Source organism: Chamaea fasciata, unplaced genomic scaffold (assembly GCF_029207755.1).
Source record: "Chamaea fasciata isolate MVZ Bird 193981 ecotype frontalis unplaced genomic scaffold, bChaFas1.0.hap1 SCAF_12, whole genome shotgun sequence".
NCBI lineage: Eukaryota > Metazoa > Chordata > Aves > Passeriformes > Sylviidae > Chamaea > Chamaea fasciata.
The window spans coordinates 7,625,641-7,646,364 of NW_027094097.1; the positions used below are offsets into that span (position 1 = coordinate 7,625,641).

Consider the following 20,724-nt stretch of genomic DNA (forward strand, 5'->3'; position numbering starts at 1 on the left):
CCTGTGTGAAGGCACTTACAGGTGTGGCAGACCCCTAAAGAAGTCCATGCTTTGACGGTGCACACAGTAAACTGCAATATCCTTTACAAAGGAAATTGGGATCATGCAAAAATTTAGTTCTCAAAAGGCTAAGAATTTCCTCAAGAAGAAAATCTTGCTTTCTGAATCACTAGCTTAAACATTAACCTAGGAAACAAAAATACTGGCCTATGCAAACCTTGCTAAACATATAAAGTCAGGACTAACTCACCTAATCAAATCAAGGTCCTTCATACAAATAAGATTTTCAAAAGTATGGTGTTCTTATCTTACTATTGAAAGTATTGTACATTTCACTGTATTGTTGAACATTTCCAAACTAACCCAATCTGTGGAGTAACTTTGAACTAAGACTTATTTCACACACTGTAAAGGAAAATCTACACATATAGTCGCTAATACATGAAATTGGCAGCATTTCAAACCTACAGAGAACAAAGACTTCAGAGATGTTTTACCCCTCTACTATCCTAAAAATGGCATAAATCATTTCTAAGACAGTAGTATCTCTGTGGATGGGTCACCAGGCCATTCAAACAGTTATAAATCTGAAAAGAGACATCATTTTACTAGAAGGAAATGCATCATCTTGAAAAATGGCAGCTTTCAGAAATGTCCGCAGTCTGTCCATTGTTGCACTGTACCTTTCCTCTGAATCCTATCTTGATTTTTCCTGAATTATTAAAAAAGACCTCAAGTGTTACAGTACAGACATATTTTTTATATTCTTTGCCAAAAAATGTATTCCTGGCTTTTTAATGCTAAATATGAAAGCAGGCATTTCTTCAAAAACAGACCCAGACCCCATGTCTATACTGGAATGATGCAAACTTTAAATATGGGATTTTTTTTCCACCTTTGTCACAAGGAAGTAGCCACCCTAGTAATTCACATTAATGCATACACATAAATACAAAGATGCAAAGATGAACAAAGCAGGTGCTTACTTTTCTTATATATTTTAAGTGCTGTTTGGAAATAAACACCACAATTTCAGCTAGATGTCTATGGAGCTGTTCTAGCTGTACCAGGCCTCCATCATCATATCTGCCTTCTGCTTCTGCAAGGACATTCTGTGTGCTGCTCTTTCTTGGCCTAATATTTCTGCAGCTGCTATTTAGATGACCCTAAAGTTATTTGTCTCTAAGACTAAATTTTTGGACAACAACAAAAAGTTACACTAGACTAATAAAAGACTAAAGATCACTTCTGCTGAGAAGTGCCACTAACTGCTTAGTCATGTCAGCCCTTTCCCTCTTGGAGACTGGGATCCCTGCTGCTATAATAGCCTTGTGTGTTTAATCTTTGTCCTCAGGCTCCAAAGAATAGAATCCCACTTCATTTCTATGCCAATGCATCCCTGGATGTGATACATGATTTTTTTTATTTCTTCCAAATGAAGACTCTAAGAAAGAAACATCCTAAGTCACAAACAGTAATGACCCCCAGAGGGCTCTGCCAATGCTCTTCTAAAAGCCCTGAGAGCACCCTGACCATTGTCAAGGTGTGCCCCATTTTGTGGAGCCACAAACTGCACTGCACTGAATATGCGCAGAAGTTACAACAGCATAAACACTGAAGAAGGCTGGAAAGACTGATGACTGCCTACTGTAAAAGGCTCCTATCTGTTTATTTTCAATCCATATAAAAACAATATTCTATCATAAATTAGATTAGATTACGCCTCGATCAGAAGCCGTGAAAATGAGAAACGTGAGCATGAACTGCAGAACAGCCCTGCTGTCCTACATCCTGCTTGGTTAGAACAAAGAGAATGTATTGCATTTAATCTTAATTGTGAAGGAATTTCTGGTTTCTGCTCCTTTCCCTTCACCTTGAATTTCTCAATTTGTTTCCTAATCAGCTACTATCAGCCAGGACTCTTACTCAACAGATCCTTCAGCATGTGCCTAAATCCTTTGGGAGGCAGCAGGTGCTAATCTCTTACTTGAGTCAACAGGACTTAAGCATGTGCTTAAGGGTGCTTGAATAGTGAGAAAGGGTGAGTACAGCTGCACTGGCAAGATGTAAAAGAGACACAGAACCACTGAAAACAAGTGTCTTATGGTGGCAGTGTGCAGATACAGTTAGAGTTTAACAAAATTTATGTTAAAAATTTCGAGGAACTTTTTGAACAACAAAAGTTATCTGAATTTTTCAAAAAACAAGAACAAGCATAGGAGACTTTGCACCCTCCTTCTTATCCACATAAATGCTTTTCAGAGTACAACCCTATATGATCTCAATCTTTGTGTGAAAATAAAATATTAAGATATAACTGGTATATAGAAAGAATGAGTAAGGACTAAGAATGAGTAAGGTTGCAGGATTATTTTGTTATTCATTGAAAGAAATCCATTATGCCTAAAAATCCTGTATGAACTACAGTTGGAGAAAATCATATCCTCCCATCCACTGACTAGCAATAAACACTCCCTAAGTCTGTGGACTTCATATTGTCTTTGAAGTAATCAACTCTCCACAGTTCATTAAATTAAGTTTTTCTACAAACCCAGAGTACCATAAGTGCTTCACGGTGTCCAGCAGGCAGCAGTTGAAAGCACTTATCATCTATGTTGAGAAAAAAAGAGATCACCAGCCTAAGTGCTTTCATATATCATGTCAGCATGGGATAAGGGACTGTCTTCCTTTCCACTAGGCCAAATATAAAAGTGTAGCACTAAAATCCCAATGCAGATGGAGCTCATAAGCTGCTTAGATCTGTTAGAAAGTCACTGCTGAACAGATATATTAGATCTGATTTTGTACAGATGGATGAATGATGAAATCCAGTGCTTTTCATAGTTCTTTCCGAGTTCTTGGCAGATTTGATCAAACATTGCAGATCTCATTTTGAGAAATGTTGAGTATTATTCACACCACTGACTTCACTACTTCTTTTGAAGATGCTTGTTTAAAAATCTCTGTGTAACAACAGAAAAGGGGAAACCCTCAGTAACCAAGGCTATTTTCAGGTTTCTGGTTCAGGGAACCTGAAGTGTGGCGTTGTTCCGGACTGGATAAATGGATATTGGTAGGAAGGACACTTTAGAAAATATTATAGCTTTTAAAATGTTTTCCCTGGCGGACAATCCTTAAAATGATCAAGCTGCATCTGAACTGAAATTTAATGACTATCACAGAAGTAATTCTTTCTCCAACTAAGCGAGAAAGCGGAGAGATAAATCTGCATGGTTCTGTTCCCAGCACATCAGTCATGCTTCAGCTCCTGAGTCAAGAAAGTATCGTGCAGAGTGCACTAAGAGTAACACAAGGGAAGCTCTAGTATGGGAAAGAAAATATCCTATAACTCTTGACCCATTAACTATTTTTAGTTCTCTGGTTGAACATTCCAAACTAACTTGGAACAAGGACTGTTGGAAGTGTATTTCTGTCACCCGGGAGAAAAAACTCTGCAAACATTTCAGTGCTGGGTAAAATCTCAGCAGTAGCTGTCCCACTGCACAGCCCACCAGGGCAGCAGTGTGTGTGTGTGTGTGTGTGTGTGTGTGTGTGTGTGTGTGTGTGAGTGTGAGTGTGAGTGTGAGTGTGTGTGCTCTGAAGACTTGTCCCTGCTCCAGCCTCCCCTCCTCAGGTCGGGCCATTCCAGACATGGCCATGCTCCATGTGACACACTCCTGTCAGCATGAATGCCAATTGTTTCCCAACACCCTTGTCTTGCTTTTCTCCTGCTGTATCCTTGTGGACTGAACTGACACTGGCAATATTGGTGTCATTATGCAGGTATGGATTGATGCAGCTACTCAGATATTTTACTCCTTAGGAGCTGGTTTTGGCGTGTTAATTGCATTTGCCAGTTACAATAAGTTTGACAACAACTGCTACAGGTAAGAGCCTATTTTTCCATTACTGCTGCAAAACTGTACTATTTTACTCTGACTGCAGCTGAAATAAGTTTGAAGCTCTCTTTTTATCTTCAGTGATATTTTAACGATGGTGAGTTTTGTGTAGACATAGTAACCAACCCAAATCTTGAAACACTGTCTTCCTTACTGAAATTTTAGTAACAGGAACCTGCCAAGATATCTGCTGCTTTCCAAAGCAGAATGGGATTAGGTTTGGACTTTAGACAGCTGTGTAAACTGTGCTGGTGTTTGCCTTTCAAAATCACCATTAAGCGCAACAGTGAACACAGGATGAAATCTTATTAGTGCAGGAACTAAAAGCAGAAATATTCCAGCTTCCAAAAGGGTTTCTGTGCTTTGGCATTATATTTCTGATATTTTACATTGCACTCCAGTTTAGGAATGCACTTTAAATCAAGTCAATTTGTAAGTGTTTTGCTGAATCACCACCATGGAAATTCAACTAGAATCACCCTGCACCTTCTGAGGAAGTCCAACATTTAGATATTTTGTTAACATTCCATTTTGGAATGAATCCAAGCATCACTTTTCCAATGAAATATAAATTCATAAAGTACATGTATTATAATTGCATTGTGAACTGAAGGATGGGGGGGGGGGGGATGTCAAAGAAAATCCCCATCTAGTTCCTAAAGTTTTTTCTCACTGGGCTGTTCTTCTCTCCATGTTTAGGGATGCTTTGCTGACTAGCACCATTAACTGTGTCACAAGCTTCATCTCAGGATTTGCCATTTTCTCCATATTGGGCTACATGGCTCATGAGCACAAAGTTAAAATTGAGGATGTAGCTACTGAAGGTAGGAAGTTAATTCTACATTAATTTTAACCCTTTCCCCCCACTATTTCTTTGCAAATGTGTTTATATTTGTTTCCAGCAAGTGTGTGAAAAATCTCATGGAGGTGAACTGAATTAGCTTACTTGGAACTAGAACTCTGTGTTTAAATCCCTTGCTGAAATGTGAACTCTCAATGGTATTGATTCACCTCACCTCTACTGAATTGAGGTTCCCCAGCATCTTGCCCCCACAGGTTTTGCCCATTCAAGAAACAGGAATTAACCAGTGGACTGTATCTTACAAAAGTGTTGCTGTTCAGTGCCACAGGTGACTGGTTTTGGAGGTTCTGCTAAGCTCAGGTCTGTAGTCCTTTCACTGGGAAGAGGTCACCCATGGTCTCAGCTCCTGCACCTCTCATCACATCCAAGAGTTCTTTTACCAAATGGAAGAGTCCACATCCACATAATTCCTTCTCCACTACATAGCTGAAAAATGACTAGTAAGGTTGCAAATCCCATAAAATATTATCCAAAGTGGAAAACAATGGGATAGGGTTTTTTAATACCAAACCATCATAAGTAAATAAATAAAGCATTTTAGATATATATTTTGGTATAATGCAAATGTTGTTTTACCAGTACTCATAGCATGACAAGGACTGAAATGAAAGTCACCTTATTCATGATTTATCTTATTAAAATGAACATTTTTGTGAAGACAAGGAACATCATGTAGTGACATCTTGTTTTCCCCTTTTCTATTCCAGGAGCTGGTTTAGTTTTTATCCTGTACCCTGAGGCAATTTCAACTCTTTCAGGATCTACATTTTGGGCTGTGGTGTTCTTCATCATGCTCCTTACACTTGGCATCGACAGTTCTGTGAGTATTTTTTCCTTCTAGCTTTGACATTGTTCTTTTCCTGTCCTATTCTGTAACTGGACAGGCATCAGCCTTAAGCAGGGCTTACATTTCAAGTAAACATTCTGTACATTTCCTAAATCTGTTTTCACAGTCACAGACAACATAGAAACACTCTTACTTGCTGTATTCTAAAGGCTCTCCATCAATAAGAGGTTTAGGAAAAGATTAAATCTTTGACAAGCCAGTAAATATTTACTCCCTGCTACCTTTTCATGACTTTACAGAGGGGCTGTTCATCATCAGTTATTGCTTTTTAAAGGTATGACCCAACAATACTACTAGAAACTATTCCTACTATGAACCTGCAAAAAGGATTTGGAGCCCTGCTTGCAAAACACAAGTAAGAGATTGAGTAGAGTGCTTTCTAGAAAGGATTATTATATGTGCTAAAATCCACTAATCTGCTCAAGACAATGTCTGAAGATACTCACATTGTTTTCTACAAGCCATGATACAGAATTTCCTGCAAGTTTAATCACAATTTTAAAATCATGCCAGAGTATTTCCATAGTGGTTTCATTTTCCTGTAATCTTACTGTAAAATGTCTAGTCTAACAAGTGTATTTGCTCTTTAATGTGATAGGTTTTACAACACCATGATATTCAGGATAACAGAAACTTCATTCCAGAAAATATTCCAAGTCCCGAAACAACGTTTGTTCTGCTTTGTTCTACCAAAGAGGCCTCAAGACATCCTGTTATATTTAGCTTAAATGTTGATAAAGGTTCTGGAAAATCAAATAGGGTCTTTAAGGAAACCATGGGCAAACTTCCATTTAGTAGAGTAGGGGTTTCTTACTATTTTTGCTAAGCATAGAAGCCTCTTTTGAAGTTCATAATGTACAAAGTTGATCTAGGAATTTCTTGCTGGAAATGGTAAAACACAGTGTTTCCACTGCTTACAGCTTCAGGAAAATTCATTCCTTTTCAAGGACAAGAAAGGGAAAGAATGACTGACATGGAAAAGAGCAAAACTAAATTAGAAAAAAAAGGGGTTGCAGCAGGAAGCTTTGGTAATCATTGGCAAATAGCTGGATGGGATCTTGTGGAGTGAGGGCTGAGCTGTAAAGGTCAGATTCAGGTCTAAATATTTCCAAAGTGTTTGGATTTTTAGATTCCAGCTGAGGTCCAATGAAGTTTGCCTATATAGACTAAGATCTGGATCCTTAGACAAAAGTTTGAGGGGAGATTATATCTGGGACTGTAGCTTGGCCATTTTTCAACTGTAAGCAAATATGAAGGATTGAAATGAAGGGTTTATCACAGTGAAAGGACATGAATGATCAGCAGGAAAAGGGCAGAATGAAGAAGAAAATTCATGGTCAGAAGTGTCTAGATCCAAAACAGTTTGCAACAGCAGTAAAAGTAAGGCAATGTAAAGAAACATAGAAGTGACAAAGACACGAGTCTTTGGATTGCAGAACACTATTTTCCTACAAATGTGGAGAAGTGTTTCTTCTGGAGCTAATTAAAATACAGTGAACTAGTGAACTGTGGCCAAGTTTAGTTCTTTCCTTCTAAAAGAGGAAGGATTTACTGGCTTAAGATTTGTCATAATTTCTTTAAGAAAACTCAGGTCCTGCAGTACTTTTCACGGTGATAATTCTCTATTACCGATTTCAACCAGGAACATTTTAATCAAAGGCTTATAGGAAAGGGACAGGTTATGTCAGCACCTGCTAACCATCTATTGTATTGCACCAAGCACACCAGATCTTCTCATGGTCTCTTAGCATCACAAAAAGCATAAAATTAAGCCTCTCCAAAATATTTAATTAATTTGTTTACTATGATAGAAGATTGAAATTACTTTTCATAGCTTTTTGTTGGACTGGGGGCAGAACCTTTTCATTAATGAAAAGAAATTAAAATTCATAACCACCTACATAATCCAGCAATTTAAATGAAAACTTGGAAAGTATCTTTCCTGTATTGCAGAACAATGGCTAATGTTCCTCATTAACTTCTAGAAGGCAAAGTAAAATTCTTTCTTGTTGTCAACAAAAAAAAAATTACATCAAGCTTCCTTTGTAGTAATTCTTCCAAGTCTGTAAAGATTTTTGTTAAACTGGATTTCATTAATCAATGGCTAATGCAAACCTTTGTTCAGTATATTTCCTTTAGGTGCTTGTCGTGCCTGTCTTTATTTAAGAAATATCTTGAGGAGCTTAGTTACTTAAGCTAGCAGCTTTTTCTCCAGAGTATATAAAATGTATATTATTTTCCCCAAAGTACTGTCTACGTATTGCTCTGTTGAGTCAGCAAAGAGTCCTCAGAGGATACAGCTATGGAGACAACAACCACCCCTCCTGATGTCCAGTTTCCTGACCCAGCCCTTTACCAGAAGAAAACAAAGCCTCATACCACCAGTGACTTACAGCTGACATGTCAGAAATCACAGAGTGGTTGGGAATTATTTACACCAACTGTTTTGCATTCTTCAGCCTGTATTTCCAACAGTCAGTAGCGTTTAACCAGAGTTTTTGCCTTCCTCAGATGGGTGGGATGGAGGCTGTCATCACTGGCTTGGCAGATGATTTCCACCTTCTGAAACAGCACAGAAAGCTCTTCACCTTTGGTGTTTCTTTTGGCACTTTCCTACTCGCCCTTTTTTGCATTACCAATGTAAGTACAACAGAAGTTTCCATCAAAATGTTACCTTAAAAATGCCGTTAACCTTGTCAGGTGAAATATGGATAGATTCAGATGACTATTTGTATTATAAATTTTAGTTCTTAAAAAACTTCTGTTCAGAACATCACTTTTAATCTTACATATATGAAGTTTCTCTGGTTTAGACTTAAGTTCACCCCTCCAGCTGGAATTCACAGAACTGTCCAGTATAGTCCAAATGTATTGGTTCACATAACTAAACAACGTTTCTGATGTATAAAAAATAAAAAGGAAAACCCTTGTGAGAACATCACATGAAGTTGTTTGATTTTGCCCCCTGAATTTTTAAGGCTACATTTTCAAACATAGCTGTTTCTGAAACAAACATATTTCTTAGAAAATCACATTAGTAATTCACTTTGCTAACTTTGTTTGCAAAGGCATTTATTTGGAGCAGGTGTAGAGCAAAAACAAGAGGTCAAACTCAAATGTCATTCAATAAGCAACATTCTCTAACACAACAACCAAAGTTCATTCCATTTCCGGACAAGTCCCCACAGAATTAAAAACCTACAGGAGTCCTAAGTACTTGTCTCCCTGTTTTTGTAAATATGCACAGCTGTTTCAGAAAAAAAATCTTAAAAAAAAAGGCCACTGATTACAGAGACTAAAGGCACCTACAGATTTAAACCATACAAGTGCAATTTTTACCATTGGTGGTAAAAACACAGAAAATAATTCCTTTGTTCCTCTCCATCTGAACAGGTATAATCAGATTCGGTCTGGTTGTAAGAAGATATTTTAACACAAATCTACTGCAACTGCAAATATTTCAGCTGTTTAGGTGTGGCTGAGATTTCTGTTTCCCTCAGTGAAGTGAGGACATGGGTGAAAAGAAGCCTCTTTAGAAGAGCTGCAAGTCTGATTCTACTATATTGCATGCAAATATAAAGCTGTGTCTGCAGTATCAGATCCATATTAAAATACTTGGGTTGAGACAGTGCTTCAAGTAAAGCAGATTTCTGTTAAGTGGATACTAAACTCCTGAGGTGATTCTATTTCTAACTTCACTTTCTTGCATCTTTAACTCCCCGTTGCAGGGTGGAATTTATGTACTCACCCTTCTGGACACATTTGCAGCTGGGACTTCAATATTGTTTGCTGTTCTGATGGAGGCAATTGGAGTTTCCTGGTTCTATGGTGAGCTCTTCCTTTTGCATGTGCAAAAGCTTTTCTGAAATTCCAAGTGCTCATGATAGGCTTACACATTGTTGAAAGGGAAAACAGCATGGCCTTGTAAACACAAAACCATGACAAGTGAGGTTTCGTAGAGGGATTTTCACCTGATTTATGAGCAGTGACAGGAATGCAGACATTCAGTGGGCCAAGCTTTGAGACCCTGCACAAAGCCAAAGCAAACAGCCTTGTGAAAGGGACTGTGATGGGATGGAAAAGTTACTACTTTTGCCAGTATTTTACAACTCTCAGTATTGCTGATGACTTGCAGTAGCAGATTTAGACTTGGTACTTTCAAAGCAAGTAGATCAGCTTAAGTACAGACCTCCCTGTTTTCTCTTTTCATTATTCCCCCGGGGCCAATCTCAATCACTCTCCACACAATAGAAAGAAAAGGTAATGTTTAGAGAGTTACAATAATTCCTACGTTAATCCCTATTGTTTGAGACCATGTTCTACTTCATTGTAAAACACTAGCAGTTTATTTTATTTCATAGAATGGTATAAAATACCCAAGATACTAGATACCAGAAATTCTATTTCTAGTATTTGATATTAATTTATGGCATAAAAAAGGGAGTAGTAATTTACTTTATCCCAGATATGGCAATCTTTAGGAGTATTTAGTTGACCTCTGGCACTAGACTGGAATCACTCTATGCCAATCAGAATGTAGTGATGTGCTATAGCCACCTAAAAAAATACGACCTCTGCTTTTCCTTCCTGATCTCCTCTTTTTTCTCATACTTTAATTCCTGGCTGATCACAACTCTTTTCACTATTACCAGATTTCGATGCCATAGCAGCCTGCAAATCTTCTTCCTTTTAAGCCTGTATTGAATTAGTTGCCCTGATTCCAAATAAGATTTCTCTTCCCCTGAAAACTATTTTGATTTTTATTCAGACAGTGTTTATAGCTAATGTATGATTCTTATTGCTATTTACCTCACTCAGTCACTTATCTGTCCATCCATTCTGCCTTACCCATTTCTTCTAATCAAACCAACTTTATCTTGCAGTTAGAAAACCATTGAAGAGTGAGTGAAGTGAAAGAATGGCATTCATGCATAAATCTGTTCAGTCCACTAAAGGCATAGTTTCTAGCTTTAATGCACTAATTCTGTCCCCCAACATCAGCATGGAGCAAGCAGCACATAGGCTGCTGTCTCTCAAAATAATGGAGGCACTTTATTTCACAGACAATTGTTTTTAATCCCTGTAAAAGAACTGAATGTGGATGAGTGATCACAGTTTAGCTTGGAAACAGAGGCTTCTTCATTTTCTAAGGGCAAGTTACCTTCTGCTATTTTTAAAACAGGATTTACTGCACTTTACAGTAGCTAAGCTTTGTATGTTGTTCACAAACCAGGCCAAAATTAGTCAAATTTTATTTTACGCCCTCTGTCTCTTATCATTTTTTACTTTCTTCCTGCAGCCTCCTCATAATCGGGAAAATATCTATCCATTTTTCTTGAGCAGCTGACAGATGTTTCTACTGACACAGCATGACCTGTTGCTTTATAAAGAACTTATTACAGCCCCGGGTGCTATTTAAACTTATTAAATCTGGCATGATCCTGTCTGCCTCTTTTTTCTGATAGACCCCTCTTGCCTTAATGACCTAGCTGAATATTAAGCCAGCCTAAAGGCAAGCATTGACATTTTGGCACAGACTGAAAACATGGAAATTTAGTTCAAATTATACTTATGACCATATACTGTGAAGTTTCTTCTCGCAAAGGCCAACTGTATAGGTAAGAGAAGGGAGAGCTAGTCTGCTCTACTGTGCAGATGTACCTTAGTTACGACTGCTAAGTTGTTACCAATTTTCCTCATGTGCAACCCCAATATCATCTTTCTGATGAACATTCTATTTTTGGGTATTCAACCAGCTCCTGATAATCAATTTTAAGTATCTCTGAAACCAAGCCCTACAGCCCCCTGTAGCAATAGCTGTGTTCTGGTTAAAGGTTGATTCTTAGATCAATTATTTGAAGACATGCAGTACTGAAAAAGCACATTGTGGAAAAGTGCAGTCTGAGAGCATAGCCTACTCATCCCCCATGTTCAGCAGAAACTGAGCACCAAGCACTGTCTGAGCTCCAAGTGCATCTGTCTGGAAACATATGAATAAAATTCTGATATATGTAGACCTTGTCTTTGACCTTCTACACAACGATAAATTTCAGTCAGTGTTCATAGCAGTTAAAATTCAGTCACTTCAAAGTTCACAGAAAGCACTGCAAATAGAATCAGATTAAGTTTAAAGAGCATTTGCAGATCCTTCTTGGCTATGTCTCTTCACTTGGACATAATATTGGGGGCTGGATTTTTTTTTTTTTTTGAGACATTTACACTCAAATGTCCACACCCCGAAAATATTTTGCATCCTATTACGTACAGTGAACTAACTCAAGCTGTCCCAATTATTTACATTAAATAAATAAAACAAATTGTACTGAGCTGATCCACATACAGAGAAAAATCTTTATGGAAAACTATACGTTATCTCTAATAAACAAATATTAATGGTAAAAAACTGCATTTCTGCTGTTTACCTAATGGGTTCATGATTAAAATAAATTTCCTGAACACATTGAGCAAAATAAACTATAAACAAATAGTCTGACATGTCAGAATGCACAGAGCCAATGTCTCTAAGGTGTAAAGTCAGAGTTTGTTTTCTTTTTACAGAAAACAGAGGATACTTTTTTCCCCATTTTATATCAGTGTTAAACATCCCATTCTAAAGTGACATCATTTTGTACATATTTACAATAAACAGAGGAATTGCCCAAGTTTTCTGGAAAAGTCACAAATATGAAACTATTATTTGTAATAGATATCAAGAACACCTGCAGTGTACTCATAATCACACAGAGGAACTAGATTACAATAATCCATAACGATTTTTAAAATTGCATCCTATTTACAACTTAAATTCTAGATATTTGTGAAATGCCTCTTTTCAGTGGTAATGCTGCTGTCTGCAACAGGCCTTAAGTGCTCACAGGCACAAGTGAGATACAGCGATGTCAAAGACACATCTAGACATTGAAAGGAGATTAATGTTGTTATTTCTTATGTCTTCTGATTTGGAAGTCATTCATATCTGGTTTCTGAAAAAGATAATTTGGGTATGCCAGTATATCATCAGTTTAGACTGAAGTCTCATGCTCGTATCCGTTCACATCCATTCCAGGTGTGGACAGATTCAGTGAAGACATCCAACAAATGATGGGCTTCAAACCAGGCCTTTACTGGAGACTGTGCTGGAAATTTGTTAGTCCTGCTTTTTTATTGGTAAGTGTTGATAATTATTCCATCATGGAATGAATACTAGTGCATTGCTTCCCAGAATATACAACAGATACCAAAAGCAAGATGCCTGTTGCTGTGCCAGGTATTGTTGGGATGAATAGAAGACACTCCAATTCAATTTTTTTTTTCCTCCTTGAAATTTAATGCTGGTTACATTTTGTATAATACATTTCAGTTGTGAAAGAGAAGCTAGTGGTGGTTGTGGTCGTCTTCTGTTCCTTCATTTTAGGATGATTTTAAGAAGGCAGCTTTTCTTAGGGAACACTGAGGCAGTGCTCTCCCTGTCCCTGCAGCACCTCTGCATATTAAGCACAAACCATCCCTTGGGAAAATAATCTAGCCAGGGATAAGAAGTTGTGTTAGCAAGGATGTATTTTTGTTTGGAAGATACTAAGATCCCCAAATTGTGGAATGACATTCTAGAAAAATTAATATACAACTACACCTATAATTAGCTGTTTGAAACACTGAAGAATTGTACAAAACATACCTTGTAAACTGCCTGTTGGAAAAAAACAGGTGTTCCATTGCCTTAGGGAAGAAAAAAAACCCAAAGTGTTAATTTGGTTGCTTTGTGTAAAGGTTAAATTCAGTACTAACCCAAAGTTTTATATTGGAATCTCTTCGTATGCATATTTGTAAATCAAAAGGTCAGGATAATAATACAGAAATTTGACCTCACTATGATTTGAGGAGACAATTACTTGCATTAAATTTGTGCAGTCTTAAAGCAGTACTGGTATTGCAAATATGCAATGGATAGGCTTTTAGGACAGGTCCACATTTTTTGAAATATAGAAGCTATGATCCCAATTCATCCATAGGCACTACCAAGCCTGTGTTAATTATCCTTTTAAACACAGTTCTGTAAAGGAACTTGTATGGAACTATAGCACTGTATGGAACTGTAGCACTTCAAGAAGGCTGACTCAAGCAGATTGGGAAATTGCTGGAGAAGCATCCTTAGGTTTTGCACACAAGGAGACAGTTGAAAATTTACATTTTATCATGAGCATTGTAATAATCTAGCTAAAGGTGGAGTGCCCATCAGTTTAGCCTTTGGGTAATTTTAAGATGTCTTGGTGAAACAGCCTCAACACCTTCCTAGAAAAGCCTAAAAACGTAAGGGTCAGAATAAATCTGTAGATAATCCATCTCTCAGCCATCACAATGCACACTTCTTTTTTTCCATCTGGAAGTTCTTGCAGCTCTTCCTCCATATTGTCTGCAGCTAGGTACATAATCTCAAGAAAAATCACAAAATAGATTTAATATTTTTCTGACCAGATTCCACACTATCATCTTCCATTAACCCACACTATCCTGATGTAGTCTTTGAAACCCTAGGCCAAAATATTTTAGTTGGAAATTCAATTTTCAACTAAATTCAAAGCAGAACATGTAAGTCCCAAAGAACCAAATCAAGGATATCTTCATGTTATACAACCCTTATGGATTTAACAGGACAGAAATAGGGTGGTACCCCACTTTTTTCTTCTTGTATCTAGCATTCGACAGAGAAGCACAGGAAGAAATAAACAACTTTGTTTTCAAGGCCATAAGGCTGCTCTACCTTTCCTCAATACATGTATCATGCTGGAGTTTGTATTATGCCTCTCACTGAGAAATGGGTACAAAGCTTCTAAAGGAAGTCAAATATTCCTGGAAAACAAAGTAAAACAATAGATCCTGCATAGTTTTTCTTGATTACCAAATCTCTTTTCTAAAACACTAGTTTAAATGAGGCATAGTGGACAATCACCTGATCTTCCCATCAAAATTTAAAATAATCTGTGTCCACAGCAGCTAAAATGGACTGTTAATACCAGCAAACACATCAAGAACTTCAACAGCTTAAGCAGTAAGAGGCACAAAGTAAATAGGCCGAAGGTAAATCGTAAAGCTGGTTTGAAATATGCTTTAGGGTGGCTGCCTAATAGAACACCAGGAATCAGTTTTCCAGTAAGGTTCTTCATCTTAAAACTGTAGTTCATTTTATATTTTCTTCTCTAGTTTGTCGTGATAGTCAGCATAATAAATTTCAAGCCTCTGACCTATGACGACTACACCTTCCCTCTGTGGGCAAACCGCATTGGCTGGGGAATAGCTTTGTCCTCCATGATCCTGGTGCCTGCCTATATCATCTATAAATTTATGAATGTGCGTGGGACCTTTAAAGAGGTAAGTGGAACACGAGTCAAATGTCATGAAATGTTGCTGTGAAATGAAATGGCTGGGTCTAAGTTGGCAGTTTATTTCTCTCCCAAAACTTATTACTTATGAGTGACCTTTTGAATCCATCTGTCAGGTGGATCGGTGGTTTGAGGTAGGATTACTGCATTCTGTTTGAGTTTCTAGACAGAAATTAGCTTTCCAGACAGCACAAAATAATTGTGAAAATTTATTTTTTGTGCATGTAATTGATCCAGTTGATTAGATTAGATTTTTGTTATTAACAAAGAGTGTTACAAATTGTGGTATCTTCTTATTCAGCTATGAGATATGGTCTTGAAACTGTTCTGTACTTTTCTTTATTTGTCAGTTCAAAATGGCACAGGATTACGCTCCCTAACCATATAATTTTAACCATCATATTAACTTAACCTTCACTGTCTATATACCATCACTATTATCCATAGTCTTAAAATCTCTAATGGTGCTCAGAAGCCTCCTCACCATTATACAGCACCAATTTTTTTCCCATCACATCATAATTTTATAACCTTATCTAGACCCACTGACTTACACCTAGTTCTACTGCTCTCCTTTCCTACAGATACACTTACACAATGGTGCAGCAAGATTTTTGATGCTCTTAGGCAAATCACTGAACCAACACCACACCAGAATTAAGCAGAAAATAGGATCTCAACCTTTACATAGATAGGTCACATCCCCCTCACACTGATCCAGCAAACCCACAGGAACAAAGGTCTTGTTTCTGAAACATTACAGTGATCTCATGTAATGTTCATCTCAGAAAGGCACGCCAAAGTGGGAATCTTCAGCTGCCCTGTTTTCATCAGATCCCACATCTCAGTGTTGTGCACAAATTTAGATCTCATTTCCAGCAATTCTGTAAGCCTTTTGTTCCATCCTAGGTGGGTTAAAAACCTATTTCCTTCAAGCATTTACGTCTCAAAAAATAATTTGCACTGGCCCATCAGGCTTTTACCGTCTTGCTCAAGTTTACTGATATGGTGATGTAGAAGCCTTTGGCCAAAACCACATTCCCTCATCCATCTGTCCTGTTAGCAAGTTCTGGGTTATCTGTTACTGCTCCTGCAAAGAGCAACTCCCCAGTTTCCCCAGGAGCATTATGGCAAAAGGCTAGTATATGGCATCCAAGTAACCAGCTCAAGATATGATGCCCCAAACTGAGGCTCTTAAAAGGGTGGGGAAAGGTATGAACCTAATCTAATGGGAACTCCTTAAGTTGGTTGAAAGTTCCTAATAAACCAAAATCTACATGTGGTCTCAAAGGGCACAGCACAGGGTAGACAAGGGAGATGAGCTTGGAGATACCAGTACCTCCTTCCTCTCCCACTCTGGGACTGGCCAACAGCACTAACAGAAAAGCATGAATTTAGGGGATCTAAGGCCTGTAATACCAACTTGTTCCTGATGTTCTTTCCTATATGCACTTGCTAAATATTTGGACTTAGTATTTGCATACACTTTCTACTGTTGCTTCTTATATTAAAGGCTAACACCCATGGGCTTATAATAGGCTTATTCTCTCAGTGACTGAGTAAATGCACATGATGCAGTGATATTAAAGATTTAATTCACCATTTTAAATAAAGTTCATGCTATTTTCTCCACTATAGATTGGGGATTATATACATAATCCCACTTCATATGGCTGACTTTTTCCTCTTTTTCCTGTCTGGTTTAGAGACTAGCTTACTGCATCACACCCGAAAATGAGCACCAACTCGTGGCCCAAGGAAATGTCAGGCAGTTTAAGGTTTGTACACCTTTCACATGCTTCTTCTCCTGATATCAACCCTTTCCTGTCTTTAGCAAAAGCTACAGGTTTGCATCAATCTCCTCATGGTGAATGCCCTTGCAGGTCTGTAGTTCTTTATTTCTGCCAGCCTGACAACATGCATCAACCCTTTTGGAAGATTTTTGGGACCTTCCTTCTTTGATTAATGAGAGCCCTCAATTTTAACAGATCACCTGAATCTGGTATTTTAGGTTGTGTTTGAATACAGTGAGATCTCACCAAGAAACGAGGGTATTTCCAAACTATCACGTGCATTTGAAGAGGTCATGGCCTCTCACTCAGTTACTGCACATCAACCTTAAGTCATGTTTCCAAAACTGCGATTCGGTTCCACAACACATGGTAAAGAGAGGGAAAAAAAAAAAAACAAACCAAAAAACCCAACTGTTAGCGCTTACCTAGAGCTTACCTATAATGTCATGAAATGATGAACCAGGTTACATGGAATTGGCTTTCCCCACAGGACTAGATTTGATTGAAAACACTGCTGGAGACTTCATAAGCCTTGAAAAATATGCTATGGATTTCCAAATACTGCTTTGCTTTTAGCAAATAAAATGACCTTATTGAAAAAAAAAAAAACCTCCTTTATGTAGAAGATAAAAAGGATGCAAATGTGAAGCTTGTTACACTTATCAGCATTCATTCTGGACCACTTTCTGTCTTCAAAGTTGAAAGCAACTAGAATTATGCACACCTCCACAAAACATGACCCAGATTTTATAGTGCTGGTTTGTATGTTGATACTGAAAAATAAATCTGGCTTTTCCTTATTCTGAAAGATTTTGTTTGAAGTAAGTTTTGGCTTTAAAAGGAAATAATCTCTGTAGATTTATGGGATGCAGAATGAAAGCACAAATAGGCTTCCTGTTTCATGACCACAATTTATTTGATGTGGCCAAGAATATGAAATATCACAGCACCTCTTCCTGCCTTCTCTTTCTTCTGTTTTTGCCCTCAGTTGTCAGATGATTTACTGTTCCTGTGGTAACTCAGTGTTTCCAGGGGCAGATGTTCCTGTGTGAAAGGGCTATAAACAGCCATTGCACAGTGCTGGTCTTCTGAACACAAATCTATGACAAAAAGGTGGCAAATTAATTTCATATAAATTAGAAAAGGCTGTCCTCAGAAGCAAACTACTAAAGTTACCTCAAACCATGCCAAATATGAGAGCATTCTAATTTGCTGGCATCTTCAGTGAACAGCTAGGAATGGCTTTGCTAGTGCTAAAGCATATTTAGTGTTTTGTTCACAATGTTTAAGATTGTAAACACAACACTGCCTTACTGCAATCAAACAAATACAAATATTTTATTCCCTTATATGTCTGGCAGTTCTGAATTTTAGAACTGAATTGAGAACTGACTAAGTAGCCTTTACATTCAGCACATTTCTCACTGCAAACTGGACTGCACAGAAATTCAGTTACAGAGTGGATAATCTATCCAGTATTTTGAAACTTCTTTGTAACTCAAGATTTGTCAAATAACTTATCTGTCAGCATCATCATTTGAATCAATGATGCAATTTAATAATCACTTCTGTTTCCTTGCAGCTCCAACACTGGCTAACAATATGACAACCAACAGATCAAGGAAAAAGCCCACGTTCAGCTAAACTGAGAATACAGAATAGTCAAGTTCAAAGCTCCCTCACTTGTGCTTGGACCAGGCTGGCCCAGAGCTTATCTACTGACTCTTTGAGGGAAGACATCTGCTCTCTGTTGTCAATGCCTCCCTTCTATTACTTGGCTTCAAATGATCTTTAAAGACTCCATTTAATTTTTCTTGCATCCTTTGGTGCCATGAGATCCCTACATGACCAAAACTTGTGAGTTTTGCTATGGGCTGAAGTAGAGGAGGGGGGAGAAGAGGAAAAGAGCAATCAGCATAAGTTAAGTGCTTTTTTAATTGTGAAGAAGTGAATTAAACTTTTCTGACAGTAAAAACTTCTTCAGATATTCATGCCACAACCTATTTTAAACCAACGCCTGAGCGCTCTTAGATCTAAGGAAAGAGTACACCTCAGTTATGACAAAAGAGCAATTTTAACTCTGTGTTCATGTCATTAGCTTTCTTGCCATACTGTCCTTTGGGATGTGAGTTTGCATCCTTCTGAAGTGAAGATTCAGTGCTTCATTTTCAGTGATGTGTTATTTCTTCCTTCTCTTGGTGAAGAACATTTTCTTTGCTGTACATGTCCATGCCATTTTCTGACCTGTTTCATCCCACTGAAGCTGAAGAGCAGCAGGAAGAGAATTCCTGTTACAGTTACTAGTGCAGAACACAGATTAATATCACAGTGTACTTCATGAAAGAGATATTCCCTTAAATCAACAATTGAAATGGCTTTATCATATGATTCACACTCTGCATATTTTCCAGCTAAACATGAGAGTTACATCCAAATAGATAGATTCTCATCTTTTTTTGTTTTATTTTGTTCCAAATAAAGAATGTAAAATACAGAAGAAGAGATAATTGTTAGAATGATATAATTACGAAGTGGCACAAAAAACCAAACTGACTATTCCCCTGCTGTGAACATGTTATTATAATTTAACTAGGATTCACCTACCAAAACGTAGTAAAATTTTGTTGAATAATTTAAAAGTATATTTTAGGCACAGTCACCTCTCTAAATCTATTCCAGCTCTGTTCTCTAGTAGTATTATGCAAAGTAGAAGATACAGAACAAACTCTGCATTTGGGTGCTGTTCTTATTCTGTGGTCACTTGTCACTGTAGTACCTTTCAAGTGATCACTACATTCAGTAGCTTTGAGTTAGTTCTTGTAATTATTTATCACTAGGTCTACAGTAATTCTCAGAGGCAGTAGCTTCTCAGCTGGATCCAACCCAGAGTTTACCTCTGGACATTACCTCTGATTTTTTTTTGTCTCTATACATTCAATTGAGCTTGTCTTTTAAATGTATGTAGTGCTTCCTCTTTTTTTTAAAAAGACCTTTTCAGTGGACAGGCCTTTTTATTTATAAAACTATTTTTGTTGAGTTGGTTTCTTTTATAAAATAGCCAAGTTTTAAAGTGCCAAGTGCTTTTGGGCTTTTTCTATTTAACATTGATTTCTGTTCAATATAATGAAAGGGAAATTTCTCTCCGTATTCATTCTTTTCCTCCAACATATTCAATACTTCAGAACGAATCAAGTGTTGTCCTCTTGAAGAGTCTCTGTGACAAACAGTAGTTTTATTTAAACAGGGATTTAAACCCAAAGAATACTTTCTTCTAATTAGAAAGGAAGTCTTATTTTCTGGCCCAGCTGATGGCCAACAGCTGCTTAAACCCTGTTATTAAATATATTTCAATAATAAAGGAATTTGAAATGTTGCAGTTCTAAGGCTGTAATTACACAGGAGGCTAAATAGTGAAAATACGTTGAAGGTTTCAAAAAAGTCATCCCGCCAACTTCCCAGTTAATCTCATTTTTATTGTTTGCCAAACTACATGAGAATCTTTCCATTGTTTTAAAGCCTATTTTCAACAATACAGCTGCTTCAGTCACTGTCTTGGCATGCCTCAAAAGCTTCTTAGCACAGATGTAATTACCAAGTTTTGAAAATTCTAGGGGCTGTTTAACGTGGAGCTTTAATAGGTTGTCACTTTACACATTGTTTGGTTGGCTCATGATTGGAAATGCTAAAAACCAATGCACCAATGTTCACTTATGACACAGTCCATCAGCACCACCCCTACAGCACAACCCACACGGGAAAATTGGCATTTCCTCACCACTCTGCTCTGACACAGGAGCAAATCTACCATACCTGGGAGTGAAATCAGCTTTAGCTAGTGTGTTTGGGTTGGATTGTATTTTTAATACCAACTTCCAAGGCAATTACCTACTGCATTATTTTTATTTCTGATACTGTATAACTTTGTGGGTTAAGTGTAGTATTTATA

The 20,724-nt window shown here is 37.5% G+C and overlaps 1 protein-coding gene across 1 annotated transcript in view; it reads left to right on the forward strand.

The window, feature by feature from the left end:
- Positions 1 to 20,383, forward strand: part of SLC6A2 (solute carrier family 6 member 2) — a 55,043-nt gene extending 34,660 nt beyond the window's left edge. The window contains 9 exon segments of the mRNA XM_066194247.1: positions 3,784 to 3,887; positions 4,599 to 4,723; positions 5,469 to 5,581; positions 8,120 to 8,248; positions 9,337 to 9,436; positions 12,675 to 12,775; positions 14,807 to 14,974; positions 16,692 to 16,763; positions 18,361 to 20,383. Coding sequence (XP_066050344.1) covers positions 3,784 to 3,887; positions 4,599 to 4,723; positions 5,469 to 5,581; positions 8,120 to 8,248; positions 9,337 to 9,436; positions 12,675 to 12,775; positions 14,807 to 14,974; positions 16,692 to 16,763; positions 18,361 to 18,384 — 936 coding nt within the window. The 3' untranslated portion in view covers positions 18,385 to 20,383.
- The last annotated feature ends 341 nt before the right edge of the window (positions 20,384 to 20,724 follow it).